This window comes from Theobroma cacao, chromosome 10 (genome assembly GCF_053813885.1).
Source record: "Theobroma cacao isolate CCN51 chromosome 10, ASM5381388v1, whole genome shotgun sequence".
Classification (NCBI taxonomy): domain Eukaryota; kingdom Viridiplantae; phylum Streptophyta; class Magnoliopsida; order Malvales; family Malvaceae; genus Theobroma; species Theobroma cacao.
Genome location: NC_142648.1, coordinates 2,360,176 through 2,373,322, shown reverse-complemented (window position 1 = coordinate 2,373,322; position 13,147 = coordinate 2,360,176). Strand labels below are relative to the sequence as shown.

General features: G+C 31.6%; 2 protein-coding genes, 1 long non-coding RNA gene and 2 other non-coding genes across 7 annotated transcripts; 3 read left to right on the top strand and 2 right to left on the bottom strand.

Annotated features, from left to right (window-relative positions):
• The first annotated feature begins 2,953 nt into the window (after positions 1–2,953).
• TRNAH-GUG (transfer RNA histidin (anticodon GUG)) lies at positions 2,954–3,025 on the top strand. The gene has a single exon. It is a non-coding gene; the product is annotated as a tRNA-His (tRNA).
• A 132-nt stretch (positions 3,026–3,157) lies between these two features.
• LOC18586129 (dolichyl-diphosphooligosaccharide--protein glycosyltransferase subunit 4A) lies at positions 3,158–5,010 on the top strand. The gene is made up of 2 exons (XM_018129401.2): positions 3,158–3,326; positions 4,750–5,010. Exon 2 carries the CDS (start codon positions 4,750–4,752, stop codon positions 4,861–4,863), a length of 114 nt encoding a protein of 37 aa, XP_017984890.1. The 5' UTR covers positions 3,158–3,326; the 3' UTR covers positions 4,864–5,010.
• Positions 3,594–3,666, top strand: TRNAR-CCG (transfer RNA arginine (anticodon CCG)). The gene has a single exon. It is a non-coding gene; the product is annotated as a tRNA-Arg (tRNA).
• A 952-nt stretch (positions 5,011–5,962) lies between the features above and the next one.
• Positions 5,963–7,423, bottom strand: LOC18586127 (CASP-like protein 4C1). The gene is made up of 3 exons (XM_007009318.3): positions 6,884–7,423; positions 6,548–6,683; positions 5,963–6,426 (listed from the first exon to the last, which is right to left on the bottom strand). The coding sequence occupies exons 1-3, from the start codon at positions 7,111–7,113 to the stop codon at positions 6,205–6,207; spliced, it is 588 nt and encodes a 195-aa protein (XP_007009380.3). The 5' UTR covers positions 7,114–7,423; the 3' UTR covers positions 5,963–6,204.
• A 994-nt stretch (positions 7,424–8,417) lies between these two features.
• On the bottom strand, positions 8,418–11,545 carry LOC18586126 (uncharacterized). Of its 3 annotated transcripts, XR_001929895.2 has the most exons (6): positions 11,387–11,545; positions 11,194–11,296; positions 10,758–10,861; positions 10,028–10,121; positions 8,976–9,052; positions 8,418–8,684 (listed from the first exon to the last, which is right to left on the bottom strand). It is a non-coding gene; the product is annotated as an uncharacterized LOC18586126 (long non-coding RNA). The 3 variants fall into 3 exon arrangements; XR_001929894.2 differs by having other exon boundaries at positions 10,758–11,296; XR_001929896.2 differs by lacking the exon at positions 10,028–10,121 and having other exon boundaries at positions 10,758–11,296.
• Positions 11,546–13,147: the final 1,602 nt, after the last annotated feature.

The window sequence follows — 13,147 nt, the reverse complement described above, 5'->3', positions numbered from 1 at the left end:
TGTCAAATATCTTTGGTGGTCCACGGACCATCGGATAACTACTGTGAATAGAGAAATTTCCAAAATTAAACGGTGCTCGGCTTATCGGCCACGTCGGATACAGCTAATTGTTTAGTTTAAGGAGAAATTGATAGGTACAGGTCAAGTGCATGATAGTCTACGCTGCAGCCTTATCCTGCCGCGTCAGATCCAAACCATCAACTTTGACCTTGTCATCCAAATATATCAATTGTCAAATCTCCTCTGAAATGAATATCGTAGCTAGTGGTTACCTATGACAAACTTTGGTAGCGATTGATGGGAATTGAATGTCTCACGTGTTACCTCAAATGCTTTGATTTTGTACGTGAATATTTTATTTAATAATAAATACTTATTTTTTTAACAACTAGAATTCGAATATTATATTTTAATAATTTACAAATTTACTTAAACCCCTTTTTTATATTTGTTATCAATAGCTTATTTATAATCACATTTCTCAATTTTTTTCAATTATTCTTGAAATATTTCCACGAAATTTCATTGTTTAAGGTAAATTTGTTTATGATTTTTTAAAATCTAAAATATTCAATTACATTTTCAAAATGACAATCTAAATGAATTCTATAAATTAATATTTGATCTCAACTTGAAACTTAAATTACTTGATTACTCAATGCTTCTACTCACTCCATTGTCATCTTTTTCTTTAAATATTTGCCTTCACCATGTCAATGGTTTAATTGATGCATAAGGACACAGCAAGTTTAATAGAAAGGAAAGTACCTTAGGTCATGTTTGGTTGGGGGAGTGGCTAAGCCATTAGCCATTCCCCCTCTATTCCTTACAAAATTTTATCCCCTTGTTTGGTTTGTTTTTGGGGAAGGAATAACTATTTCAAAAGGAATGACTATCTTTCAAAATTTTGAGCTATTCCACACCTATGGGAATAAAATTCAAACATTTTGAGCTAAAATGTCTTTATTTATTTTTAAAAATTACAAACTTAAACTTATAAAATTAATATTTTAAATTTAAATTAAAAAATTATTAATATATTCATATTTTAATTATAATATATTTAAATTATAAATAAAAAATAATATTTTAAATTATTAATTTTTAAATTATTAAGTGAAATTTAAATTGAAAAATAAAAAATGCAAACAGAGAAAAATAAATCTTATTATAATAAAAAGGTTAAGTTATTAATTATATATTATAAAATATTTTGAATTTAAAAATTAATTAAAAGTATTAATATTTTAATCATAATAATATTTAAATTATAAATTAAATTACCAATTATTAATATTTTAAATCAATTATAAATTATTAATATTTAAAAAATAAAATAAAAAATAATCATAATAACATTTAAATTATAAATAAAATAGTAGTATTTTATAATATTAGTGATTAAATTATAAATAAAACATTAATGCTTAAATGATCAATTATTAATATTTTAAAAAATATAAATTATTAATATTTAAAAGATAAAATTAAATAAGAATAAATAATCATAATCAAATTTAAATTATAAATAAAATACTAATATTTAAAACATTAATAATTAATTTATAAATAAAATATTAATATTTAAATGATACATTATTAATATTATTAATAAAATATAAATTATTAATATTAAAAAAATAAAATAGAATAAAAATAAATAATCATAATAACATTTAATATTAATGATTAAAGTACAAATAAAATATTAATATTTAAACTATCATTTTTTAATATTTTTAATAAATTATACATTATTAATGTTTAAAATAAAATAATGTAAAAATAAATAATTATAATAACATTTAAATTATAAATAAAATATTAGTATTTTATAATGTTAATGATTACATTATAAATACAATATTAATATTTAAAGAATAAAATAAAATAAAATAATTATATACATAATAAAGAGTATTTTTATCTTTTCATTTTTTATTCATTTCTTATTCCAAAGTTATTGTTACCAACCAAATATTGTAATAAGTCATAATAATTATTCTTATCGTATTTCATTCGTCATACCAAACTACGTAATACCTATTCTATTATATTCTCATTTATTTTATTCCCACGTGATAGCCATTTTATTCCATTTTTGTTTGTTTCGCAAACCAACATACTATTAAAGTAATTGCTTTTAGTTTCGCAAAAGCTAATTGAAACAAGAATCTCAACTTGATTAAAACATTGGAGAGTTTACAATGAAATGCATTCTTATACCCTAATTGATCATATTTTACAGACTTTAATAATCATTGCTCCTCTAACTTATTGAACTTCTATTTAGGTATGATATGTCTTCGTAATTATAAATGATTAGTAGATAAAGTATCCACCACTCTTGTTGTTTTTTTTCTAAACCTTTTTGTGTAAGTAATTGACATATATATATATGACTCTAATAACTATTTTTCTTGTAATGCAATGTCACAAATTTTACATTAGTATAAAAAATGAAATGGATCTTGGGTTTATAAATAAGGGCTCTTTTCATCTAACAAGTATGTTTTTTGAATTAAAAATATCGACTTATGATAAGTGATATAAGAGTTTACTAAAATTATTACTAATGTGGGATCCTTCATGAAAAATACTAACATCTATGTAGACTAAGATCAAGATGGGTCCATTTCTTCTATGCATAAAAGAGTCAGTGTTAGTAAGATGTTACACAATTAAGTAGGGAGAATATTATGAATTTTATATCAATAAGAGATAAAATAAGTCTTTGACATGTAAATAAAAACATTCATCCACCTATAATAGTAAGACATTGTCATTTGATCTTATACTTATTATATCAATTATTTTTTCGCAACTTTTTCTATTTGAATTTCTATTAACTTTGATGGCATAATTTTAATATATTATAGCAAATTTAGCCCAATCCATATTTTAAATTACTCAATGTTTAAATTGGGACATTTTGGCACATTAAAATAAAAAAGTGGCTGTAGTTTAGTGGTAAGAATTCCACGTTGTGGCCGTGGAGACCTGGGCTCGAATCCCAGCAGCCACAGGAAACCCTTTTTGGGCCAGATTTTTCAACTTTTCTTTTTTATTTTTATTTTACTTTCCCGTCTGCCAAAATTTTGAACTTTTATTTTTTTATTTTTATTTTGCTTTCCCGTCTTGGGCCTCCTTTAGTTCAAAGGAGCACAGGACGCAGTCGTTTTGCTTCCGAAGACCGCTATTACAATACAAACTTCAAGTCAATAGAGGGAGAGGGAAGAGGGATTTTCAGTTCCAGTCGTTTTTTTCCAGAGATCTTCTCCTTGGCTCGTTACGTTGTCGCTTTGGAGTCTCCTCGATCCAGAAAGGTACGCCGTTTCTTAGTCGATCCCTCTCGCGTTTCGCCTTTGTTTTTTCTCTGTTTAATTAGTGTAGTAACATACCACGATCTTGAAGCAGATCGCCGATTTCTTTCTGATTCACAGTCTACAAATGGATTAATATTTTTTTCCTTTTTTTGTTTCTTTTTTCGATTGTTTTGAAAGCGGCCGCGTTGTTTAGTTTCTGGTTCTCGAATAGGGAGTTCTAGCGATTTCTGTAAATAACTCGAAAATCGAATGATGTTAGTAAAATGCGATCGCATAGCGGAGTGGATATCGCGTTAGACTCCGGATCTAAAGGTCGTGGGTTCGAATCCCACTGCGATCGCCATCCGTTCAACCGATTTTGCATTTTGAGCCTAGTGAAGTTTTCAGTAATTTACGATTTTTTAGAGCATTTTTTGTAATTTTAAACTTGAATTGTAAGGAAGAACATAGATGAGGTAGGTGTGTTGAAGCTCAACTATGTGCTCTTTGATCACTTAGAACATTTGGAACATTTCTTTCTGTGTGCATATGCTGATAGGATCTTCAGGTTATAATGTGTATGCATTGTTACTGTCTGGATTTGAATTTGATATGAAACTCTGGCTGAAAATCTTAGTGACTGCCTGACTAGTATGTTATTGGTTAAAGAACTATTTTAAAAGGGCTCTTTACTTTATCTTGACCTAAACATACCGATGTCGGATACTCTTTGAAAACTTTAACCCCTTATATTTGTATGATGATTAATTGATTATTTGATCGAAATTGATATACGAGTTACCATAAACATGACATTCCCGTGTCGGATACATACTAGTGTTTGAGAAGAGTAAAGAGAATAATTCTGATTGAAATCAGATTCTTTTTATGGGAATATGTTCAAGGTGCTCTCATTTTATTGATTGCTCCTAATAACAATGTGTAATTAATTCTCAAAGTAAGAATTAGTTATTATTAATAGAATCGGATGAAATGAAGTAGTTTTAGTCTGGAAAGAATGACTGGCTTTTCAGCCATAATGCATCCATTGTTCACCACAATTACTCTGTTGTTGTTTGGAATAATGGTCCACATCTAGTTTGCTTCATGTTGGTTTTAAAACTGTCAATATTAATTTGTACCCATAGTAGCTTTTTAGGATTAGAGTCAATAAGATTTTTGAACTTTGGTCTGGCATGTGTTTAGTTCAGCTGTTTGCTTGCCTAAAGGATAGAACTTATCACCAACTATTTTATGCGTATATTTCCTATTGAAGTTGAGGTAGAATGCTTACTAGGTTAATGATATCAAGTGTCTGGAAAATACTATGAGTTTTTGAAACTCGCTTCTCATAATCGGTTTTATTGCTAATATTTTTTAAAAACACAAGATAATTACTTTGTGATGAGCTACTGATATGTGAGGATTTTATGTGCTTGTGCAGATGATTGATGATCAACAGCTGGGATTTCTCGCAAATTTTCTAGGCATTTTTATATTTGCTCTGGTAATTGCTTACCACTACGTGATGGCTGATCCAAAATATGACGGAAACTGAATGCAAAGATGAAGTATGCACCTTTAGATAAGAACCTAGATTATACTTGTTCCGTGTTATTATTGTTTGCAGAACTGTAGTGTAAAATGTCAATCTTAGTTTTCTACTAAAAGATTGGGCTATAAAATTTTCTTTAGACTTGAAGCATATTAACATGGTTCTTCAATGCCTTTACTGATGCTTTGTCAAGATGACCGTTATCATTGAATACACATACATGCAAACACATGACATTTTCCTTGCATGTCTTCCGGTTGTTATCTTTAACAATATTATGAACGAGTTAAGCATTGAAGGTTATTAGAGTAGCTCAAAACTAGGCTTTCTGCTCAAATTTCCATTTCTAACCAAGCACTTGAGCCAAGGCCAAGTGGTAGCTAGCATCATGCTGGCCGTATTTAAATGTTTTCATTCAGTCCCAGGAAAAAGAAAGGCTCCCACCTTAGAATACTTGTGTTTATGATGTTGAAATACTGATGTTTAGTGCATGACTACCATACGCACACATGCTTGCACATGCCATGTTCCTCGCAAGTCTTGAGCCAAGCCTAACCGGTACCATCATTTTCTGCATGTGTTACATTCTTTTCATTCATTCCTTCCATATAAAAGGCTCCCACTCTCACCTTGTCAAAAATTGCTATGCTTGTGATGTGAAATGCTTGATTACTAGTGCAGGATTGCCATGATTTGCTTCTTGTCCATTTGTGTTTTGGATTGTTATGAGGGTTTCTAAACTTGACACCCACTTTGCGAAACCTCTGGCTGCCCACATATCTTATCAGTCTACATGCTTTGCATTAGCAGAAGTCATTCCATTTTCTGTGGTTTAAGGGCCAAACTTTCATTCTTGCCATGATTATGCAACTACCCCTTGTGCTTATTCGCTAATTATGCAGAGTATGGAATTTCTTTGGATAAGCATAAAACCTCAATGTCGTGTGACCACCAAATTCAGCACAAACAGAAGTAATGTGGAGAAGTAAATGGAGTCATCAATTCATACTTATAGCTTCCCAATCAACCATGATATATTTTTAATTGGTATTTTTAATAGGAAAATACTAATACATTAATAAATTTATTCTTAAATAAATCCTACTTAAACCTTAGCTAGCAATAAATTAAATAAAGAATACAACAAGCCCCCATGTACAAATCAGTCCATTGGGGCCACTTTACTAAAACGCAAATCAGCGAATCACCTCTCGTCACCATGCCATATAAATACCCAAAAGATGAAGAAAAAAAAACAAATCATAGCGTACCGTACACAGTAAAAGCCCTACAACTTGACGCACGCAAAAGTATTCTTTCTTTTCCCTCTCTCTCTTCTAAAATCTACAGATGGAAACGAGAGCCGTTGATTATGTAACAGACGACCCGAAAACCCGATAGCAGAGACGAAAACCCGAGAAACAAAAACCCGGCGAAACCCAACGCCACGGAGATGTCGGATTGTACGCAAAACGAGTTCGATGCCTTACATGTGTCCGTCCCTTTTAACGTCTTCGCCAACGCCGTTCCCGCCGAATCTGCCGACAGTAATAAATATGCGAACACCTAAATTGAAAATTGAACAGAGAAAATTATAATTAAAAGAAAGAAAAAGGAAAGCTTTCAAATTTTGGGTTAAATTATTTTCTTGAAAAAAAAAAAAAGAAAAAGGAAAAGAAAGAAAAACCTGGTCGTGGCCAAAGTCGAACCAAACTTGGAGGATTTCGGGGAAGAGAGTGGCTCCCGTGGAGATCTCCCAAACGGAAACGCCCATTTCGAAAAGCGAATACAACGCCACGATTGCGTTTGCGGCGAAAACGAATCTGAGGTGAGATTTCGCCGTTGGCTTTTAATTTAAGCTTTTTTTTTATTTTGAATTTTATGAAATTAAAATTGGAAGGGAAAAGAAAATGGAAATTAAAAGCTTTTTGTTCTTTATCTGAAATATGAAGTAAAGAACCGCGCCCTTTCGAAATTGTTAAAAATTAATTTTTTTGCAACGAAACAAAGGCTTAAGACTGACCTGAAAGCGTCAAAATCGAACCAATGAGGAGAATCTGAGCCGCGAGAGTTAGTGACCATGAAAACGGAGGAAGCGAGTGAGAAAGCGAAAGCGGCGAGCCGGAATACGAGAATCAGTGAGTTGAATCGTCTGAGTTTACGGAGGGTTACAGTGGAGTGAAACTGAGGGGTAAGGATTCGGTGGTGAGGGGAAGGCGTCTCGCCGTTGTGGACAGCTTGTGGGGACAGCATGATGAACAGCTGCGATGATGATGACGATGATGATGGTGGTGGTGTTGGTAGAGGTGGAGATGGCTGTAAATTTCGTAATGGAGGGAAGGAAAGGAGGTGAAAGAGAGATTCATGAGAGAAACAGGGAGAAGTTTGGAAGGAGAAGAAGAAGAAGAAGAAGAAGAGAAGGGTAGTAGGAGTCACGGGTGAGGGAGATGGGAGTCATGGGATAAGGAAGGAAGTGAGAGGGAAACTGTTGTAAAAAAGATACGGAAAGAAGAGAAAAGAAAGAGAGGGAAAGCGGAATAAGATGACGAAAGTAAACAAGGGTTCTTTACTACTACTCGACAGATTCTATTTATTTATAGTAATATTAAACATTTTATTTATAAATACAAATTATAATAATTTTGTGTGTTATTCTGCTTCTGTAATTATTTTTAACATGTGATAATCGTATTTAAGAAAATATAAAATAAATAAATTAATCGATTAAATCAATCCCTCGATAATACAATAATATTTGTTAACAACCTACAATAATTTATAAGTAGAAAAAAAGTAAAGCAAGGAAATAGCCTAATAAAAAAGAAAATAGTTAATGCACGAGTGAAATTTATCTTTTATTCATATTTAAATTATATTTTTTAAAATTAAAAAATAAATAAATCATTTCAATCTTGTTATTACTCAAATGAATAAATTAATCAATTAAATTAAAAATTTTCTCATATAATTTTAAAGAGAGATTTTGTTTGATCTTTTCTTTAATTTTTTATGAGAGAATGAGAGATTTGGACACGATGAATAGACACAGCAGCCCGACAGCCACCAACAATACTAATTGAATGCTAAAATAACGTTTGAAGACTTTTCCTTTTCCTTTTCTTTCGAAACCACTCCTTCCTTGCTTTTTTTTAAGTTTCACTGTCCTTTATAACAATTTACGCTAACTTTTTCTATCCATTGTTGTCTTCACGCGTTAGGACGAAAGTGAAGGGCAAACGCTCTGTTCATTGGGGCGTTTTCTAGCACGCGCGCTCTGGAGGTGATATGGGTTTACGAAAGAAGTCGATCTCTGGTTGGTTAGGTTTGTGTTGTTTCTTGTCTCCTTGTCTTGTTATTCTTCCCATCTCCTTGTTGGCCAATAGTGAATATACAGTTCATATTAAGTGAATTAAGAAAAAAAATGATTTTTAATAATTAAATGAAAAACCCAAAAGAAAAAAAGAAATGGGTTTTTTTTTTCTTCATCCTAAAATATAAAAAAATTTAATTACAATTTCATAAATTTTTAGTGTAAAAGTTTATGAAAAAAAGTTGATGTATGTGGATTTATGTCCATATCACTGTTGACTAACATGACACATCAATGTGGTGTGACATACTTTGATGTTATTTTTGTGACATACGGTATTCAACATGGTTCGATATACTTTGATGGTCACCAGTCGGCAAGAAGAAAGTACACGGTATTTTTATAGGGATAGATGTTATTAACTTTGATCTGCTGCTTGATGATCTTGCAGCGATGCTACCACACACTGCTTGACTTTCTGCTCAAACTCCTCCCTTCTATTCCTCCATTCCATCTGCAGTCAACAAAATCAATCAATATCAAACCTTCAGCAAATTAACAATGCGTCAGACAGGCAACTTCCAAGATGTTAAGTTCAATAAATTTTCAAATTATGATTCTCAAACAATGCATTGCATGCAAACCAGAAAGACAAGTTACATTCCAATAATAGTAGTAGCTTTGTACTAGAATTTGTTTTAACTTTGTTAGCACAGAGCCAAACATTAGTGTGGGATTCATATCTGTCATCTAAAATTATTAAAAATTGCGGACTAGAAAACACCTTGACATACTGAAGACTTACTGCAGCATCCTCATTGGTGGGATTTCATCATCAGGGCTAGAGAGCATTGATATGATGCCCAGAAATATACTTTCAACCTGCAAATCAGAACCAGCAGTCAGCAGAAGAAATATTTGTCTTCAGCAAAAACAGGTTGTGTAACAAACAGTAGAAGGCAAAGCTGAAGATATTGACACTACTTGAGTAAATCAGAAAAAGTGGTTTCAAAACAGGAGATGGAACTTTAGCTGAAATGTTTTTAGCAATTCTATACTTACAAGGTAAAACTTAATGTTTGACATGTATAATAAAAAGTCGTTTGTGTTTCTTGCTCAAAAAAAAAAAAATTACAAGGTAAAACTCTTCTTTCTCAAGTTGTACTCTTATGTTCAAACAGTGAGATGTTAGAGTACATCTGGTGTATTTCTTCTGCCATTCCTCATTCTAATTAACGCTTATTTGTGCACCCAACGTTCTTTATTATTCCATCTCATCACTGCTTCCTCTTCCACCTCTGTTATGTATTTAACCAGAATCTTGTACCCACTCACTGCCCTGAATTAATACAACAAGCCGTTTAATTGCCTTCCTTGTGTTGATAATTTTCAAGCAGCTAACTTCCAGAGGAATAGGCTCTGTTAATTTTTCTGAGCTACGTCCCTAAATTAGTACTTATATTTGAACTACAAAGGGAGCAAGGAACGGGGATAGAAGAAAAGAAATCTTGAGTTGAAGTAGCAAGGTAGCAATTTCTAGCGTATTGGCCTTGGGCAGGTAAATGGGGAGATTATCTGACAGCATAGTGAACTATTGGCTTAGGGCTAAAATAATTCCATTCAGATGATCTGTGGTTCAAAGTTGAGGGATTATATACTCTACTGACAATTGCCTTTGGAACTTTGAATTTATGAAGTAAAATGCACTTCATTGCAAACATATATAGTCTTATCACCTGAGGCCTAAGTTCAGTTTTCCATTAATATTTTCCCTCAAGCTTCACTGCCAATTATAACTGCCATCAGATGGCCAAACAACAGTATTTATTGATAATAGAGATGAATGCAAAGAGTTACCATGTCCCTATCCCATCAGCATTCATCCTCCATCCCTGGACCATGCATGATCCAGGAGTGCAAGTGACAAAATCCTTGTTCCACCACTTGCAGCCTCGCAAGGGTTAGATATCAGACAATTAACAGAGGAGTGAAAGAGACAAAAGTAATAAGACAAAAATCCATATGCATATTTGTAACTATTAAGACAGCTAAACATGATAACTTCACAGGACTTGATATACAAATAAATTATTAACAAAGTATGCAGATAAATACAGGCTAACAAAAAGACAGCAAAAATTAAATCAACTCTAAATCATATATCGTATGGGGTGGAGTCCAGTGTTCCGTTGAAAGCGCATAGGCATTTGGATTCTCACGTAGGGGATCAAGAATTGACATTCAAACTTTTCCATTAGGGAAAACTGTAGTTCACACATTATAATGAAGATAACAATCGCAATATTTTATCCTTTTCCATATCTCCTTAATTGATATGTACATATCTTGATATGATAAGAAATCCTTTAGAAAAAGGTTAGCCAATCCCTTTAGAAAAGGTTAGCTGATCTCAACCCAACTCTTGTATAAATACGTGTATTGACTAGTAAATTAACAACAGCGAAGAGTTATTTCACTCTTTACATCAGCTTTCATTTTGCCCACTCAAGAATGAGAAAATTTGAAAAAAAAAAAAAAAACAGAAAACATAAATTTATGGTTTCAAAATCAGAATATAACTTCTCACCATTAGGATGCCACATCTTTGAGATAAACCTTACAGTTGGAGGGTTTGCTGGGTAATCTGATGGAAAGCTAAAGATGGCATCGAAGTGCCCCCATCACAAAAATCTACAAAATCATGAAACCAGAAACAGGATCCATGGCAATCTCAATAAAATAACAACCCAAGCTTAGGCTACCGCTCATTATCTTTAATCCTATTGAACAAATTCTTATGAGAGTTAAGGTTTAAGGTCAGAATCACCTCTCCTCCATCATATTGAACAAATTCTTACTGTCAAAACCAAATCGATAATCTTTAATCCTACTAAGATTTATCACCCCTAAGTAAAAATTCCACACCATAATCAAAAACATCATTGTAATTGGACTACAATGATAGAACTGATTAATCATAAAAAAAGAATGTTTAAAAAAGAAAGAAAAAGAATTAAAATTACATCCTGGAGAGTATTTGGGGCCCCGTTATTATAACAATCCATTCAAGAACATTGTCATCAAGCAACTCCGCTGAGAATCCATCAACCGGTTTCTTCCAAAGATCTGAAATAAAGAAAAACCATAAAATTCGTAAAGAAGAAGAAGAAGAAATGATCAATAAACCGAAACCGACGCCTTTAAAGAAATAGAAACCTTGGAGTTGCTTTTGGAGAAGGAGAGTCGCTTGGAGGAAGCCATTGAAGAAGGACACCTAAAGAAAAAGAATATTTATGAGCTGAATTTGATTGGTTTTTCTGTCGATCAAGAAAGAGTGAAGAGAAGGAAGCGAGGGAAGAAAGTGGACGCGAGGACGATGGATTGGAATCCTATTTTCGCCACGTCGGATTTCTTTTTCCTTTTTTTATTTGCCTTGCGGTGACACGTCAGATATTCTTCATTTTTCTTTTAAAATTTTATTCGGATTTTTTTTAATTCCTATTTGTTTTTAAACTTAATGTTTTAAAATTATATTATTTATATTAATATTATATATATAAGTGTTTTAGAAGAAAAATATTTTTTAAAGTCTAGCAATAATAAAAATCATGAATTCATATTACAAGGATTGGATGTGATGGTGAAAGTTATTTATCCATAAAGTGCATGAGCAATATAGTAGGGTGAAATGATTGATTAGTAAAACTTGTAATGAAAGGAACCTCATTTATAATTCTTTTTTGTGTAAAAGTCAATTACAATGTGTTAATGTTCATTATTGTAATTAGTTGGTAAATAAAGTTTTTTAAGTAATTTAAGAAACTAAATAATAATATTAAATTAAATAAAATTTGAACTAAAATATTAGTCATGAGATTGCATGGATTTGGATTCTTAATTATCTCACTTATATTATTCTTTAGAGTTTTATATATTTCTTGTTAGATATGGATTGGGTTAAGTAAAATCAAGTCCATTTGAATCATCTGAATTCAAATCCATCACTATATCCATATAAGTAATAAGAACTTGAATTGCTTTTGAGGTATTTTATTTTTTCTATGATTTTCTTAGGATAGATCCTTTACTTTTATATTAAATAACAATGGATGTTATTGAATAAAAAATACAAATTTTCTTCGTAACGTAGAAACATTAGGGATAATTAAGCCTTTCGAAAGCGGCAACAAGTAACCTTATATATACTTTATTTGTTGAGTTCTTCCGAAGAAAGTTCAAGGTGAAACCCTATAGACGTCTTTTAACAGACAATAACATTGAAAGAATCTAGAGACAGATCCAAAGGAAGAATCCAAGAAACACGGGAATAAGTTGGTATTTTCTTTTGAATGTTGGCTTTGTCTGTTGATATTATCAGACCAATTTTACTCCTTACTAGTGATTTTCTTTTGACTGTTACTATTTGATAGGATCACATTAATCTTATTTCTTTTAACAAGAATATGAATTCTAAAGATATAATCAGTTGCTTTCCCTGTGAGATCCGTTACCAATGACTCCCAATGAGATCCTGATGATAAATCTTGTTTCTTACAGTATCGACCTATCAACCTTGTAGGAAGCACCTATCAACCTTGTAGGAAGCACCTACAAAATTCTCACAAAGGTTCTTGCAAATAGACTCAAAGCAATGATTGGCTCAGTGGTGGGAAAAATTCAATTTGTATTTGTAAAGAGGAAACAATTCCTTGACTGCTATCTTATTACGAATGAATTTTGTTTTTCAATAGAAACTATTTTTTTAAAGAAATCCAAAACCAAATCTAATCTAAAATTGTTGGAATTTATGCTCAAAAAGATAAATCCAAAATCAAATCTACTTTGAAAATTTTTTGATCTGTCACATGGCAGCGACACGTCAACATGTTAGTGCCATGTCAATCTATTTGTTTTTTAATTTCTTTTTGGATTTCTTTTTGACTGATTTATTTATAATCATTTTTTTCTATTTAAATA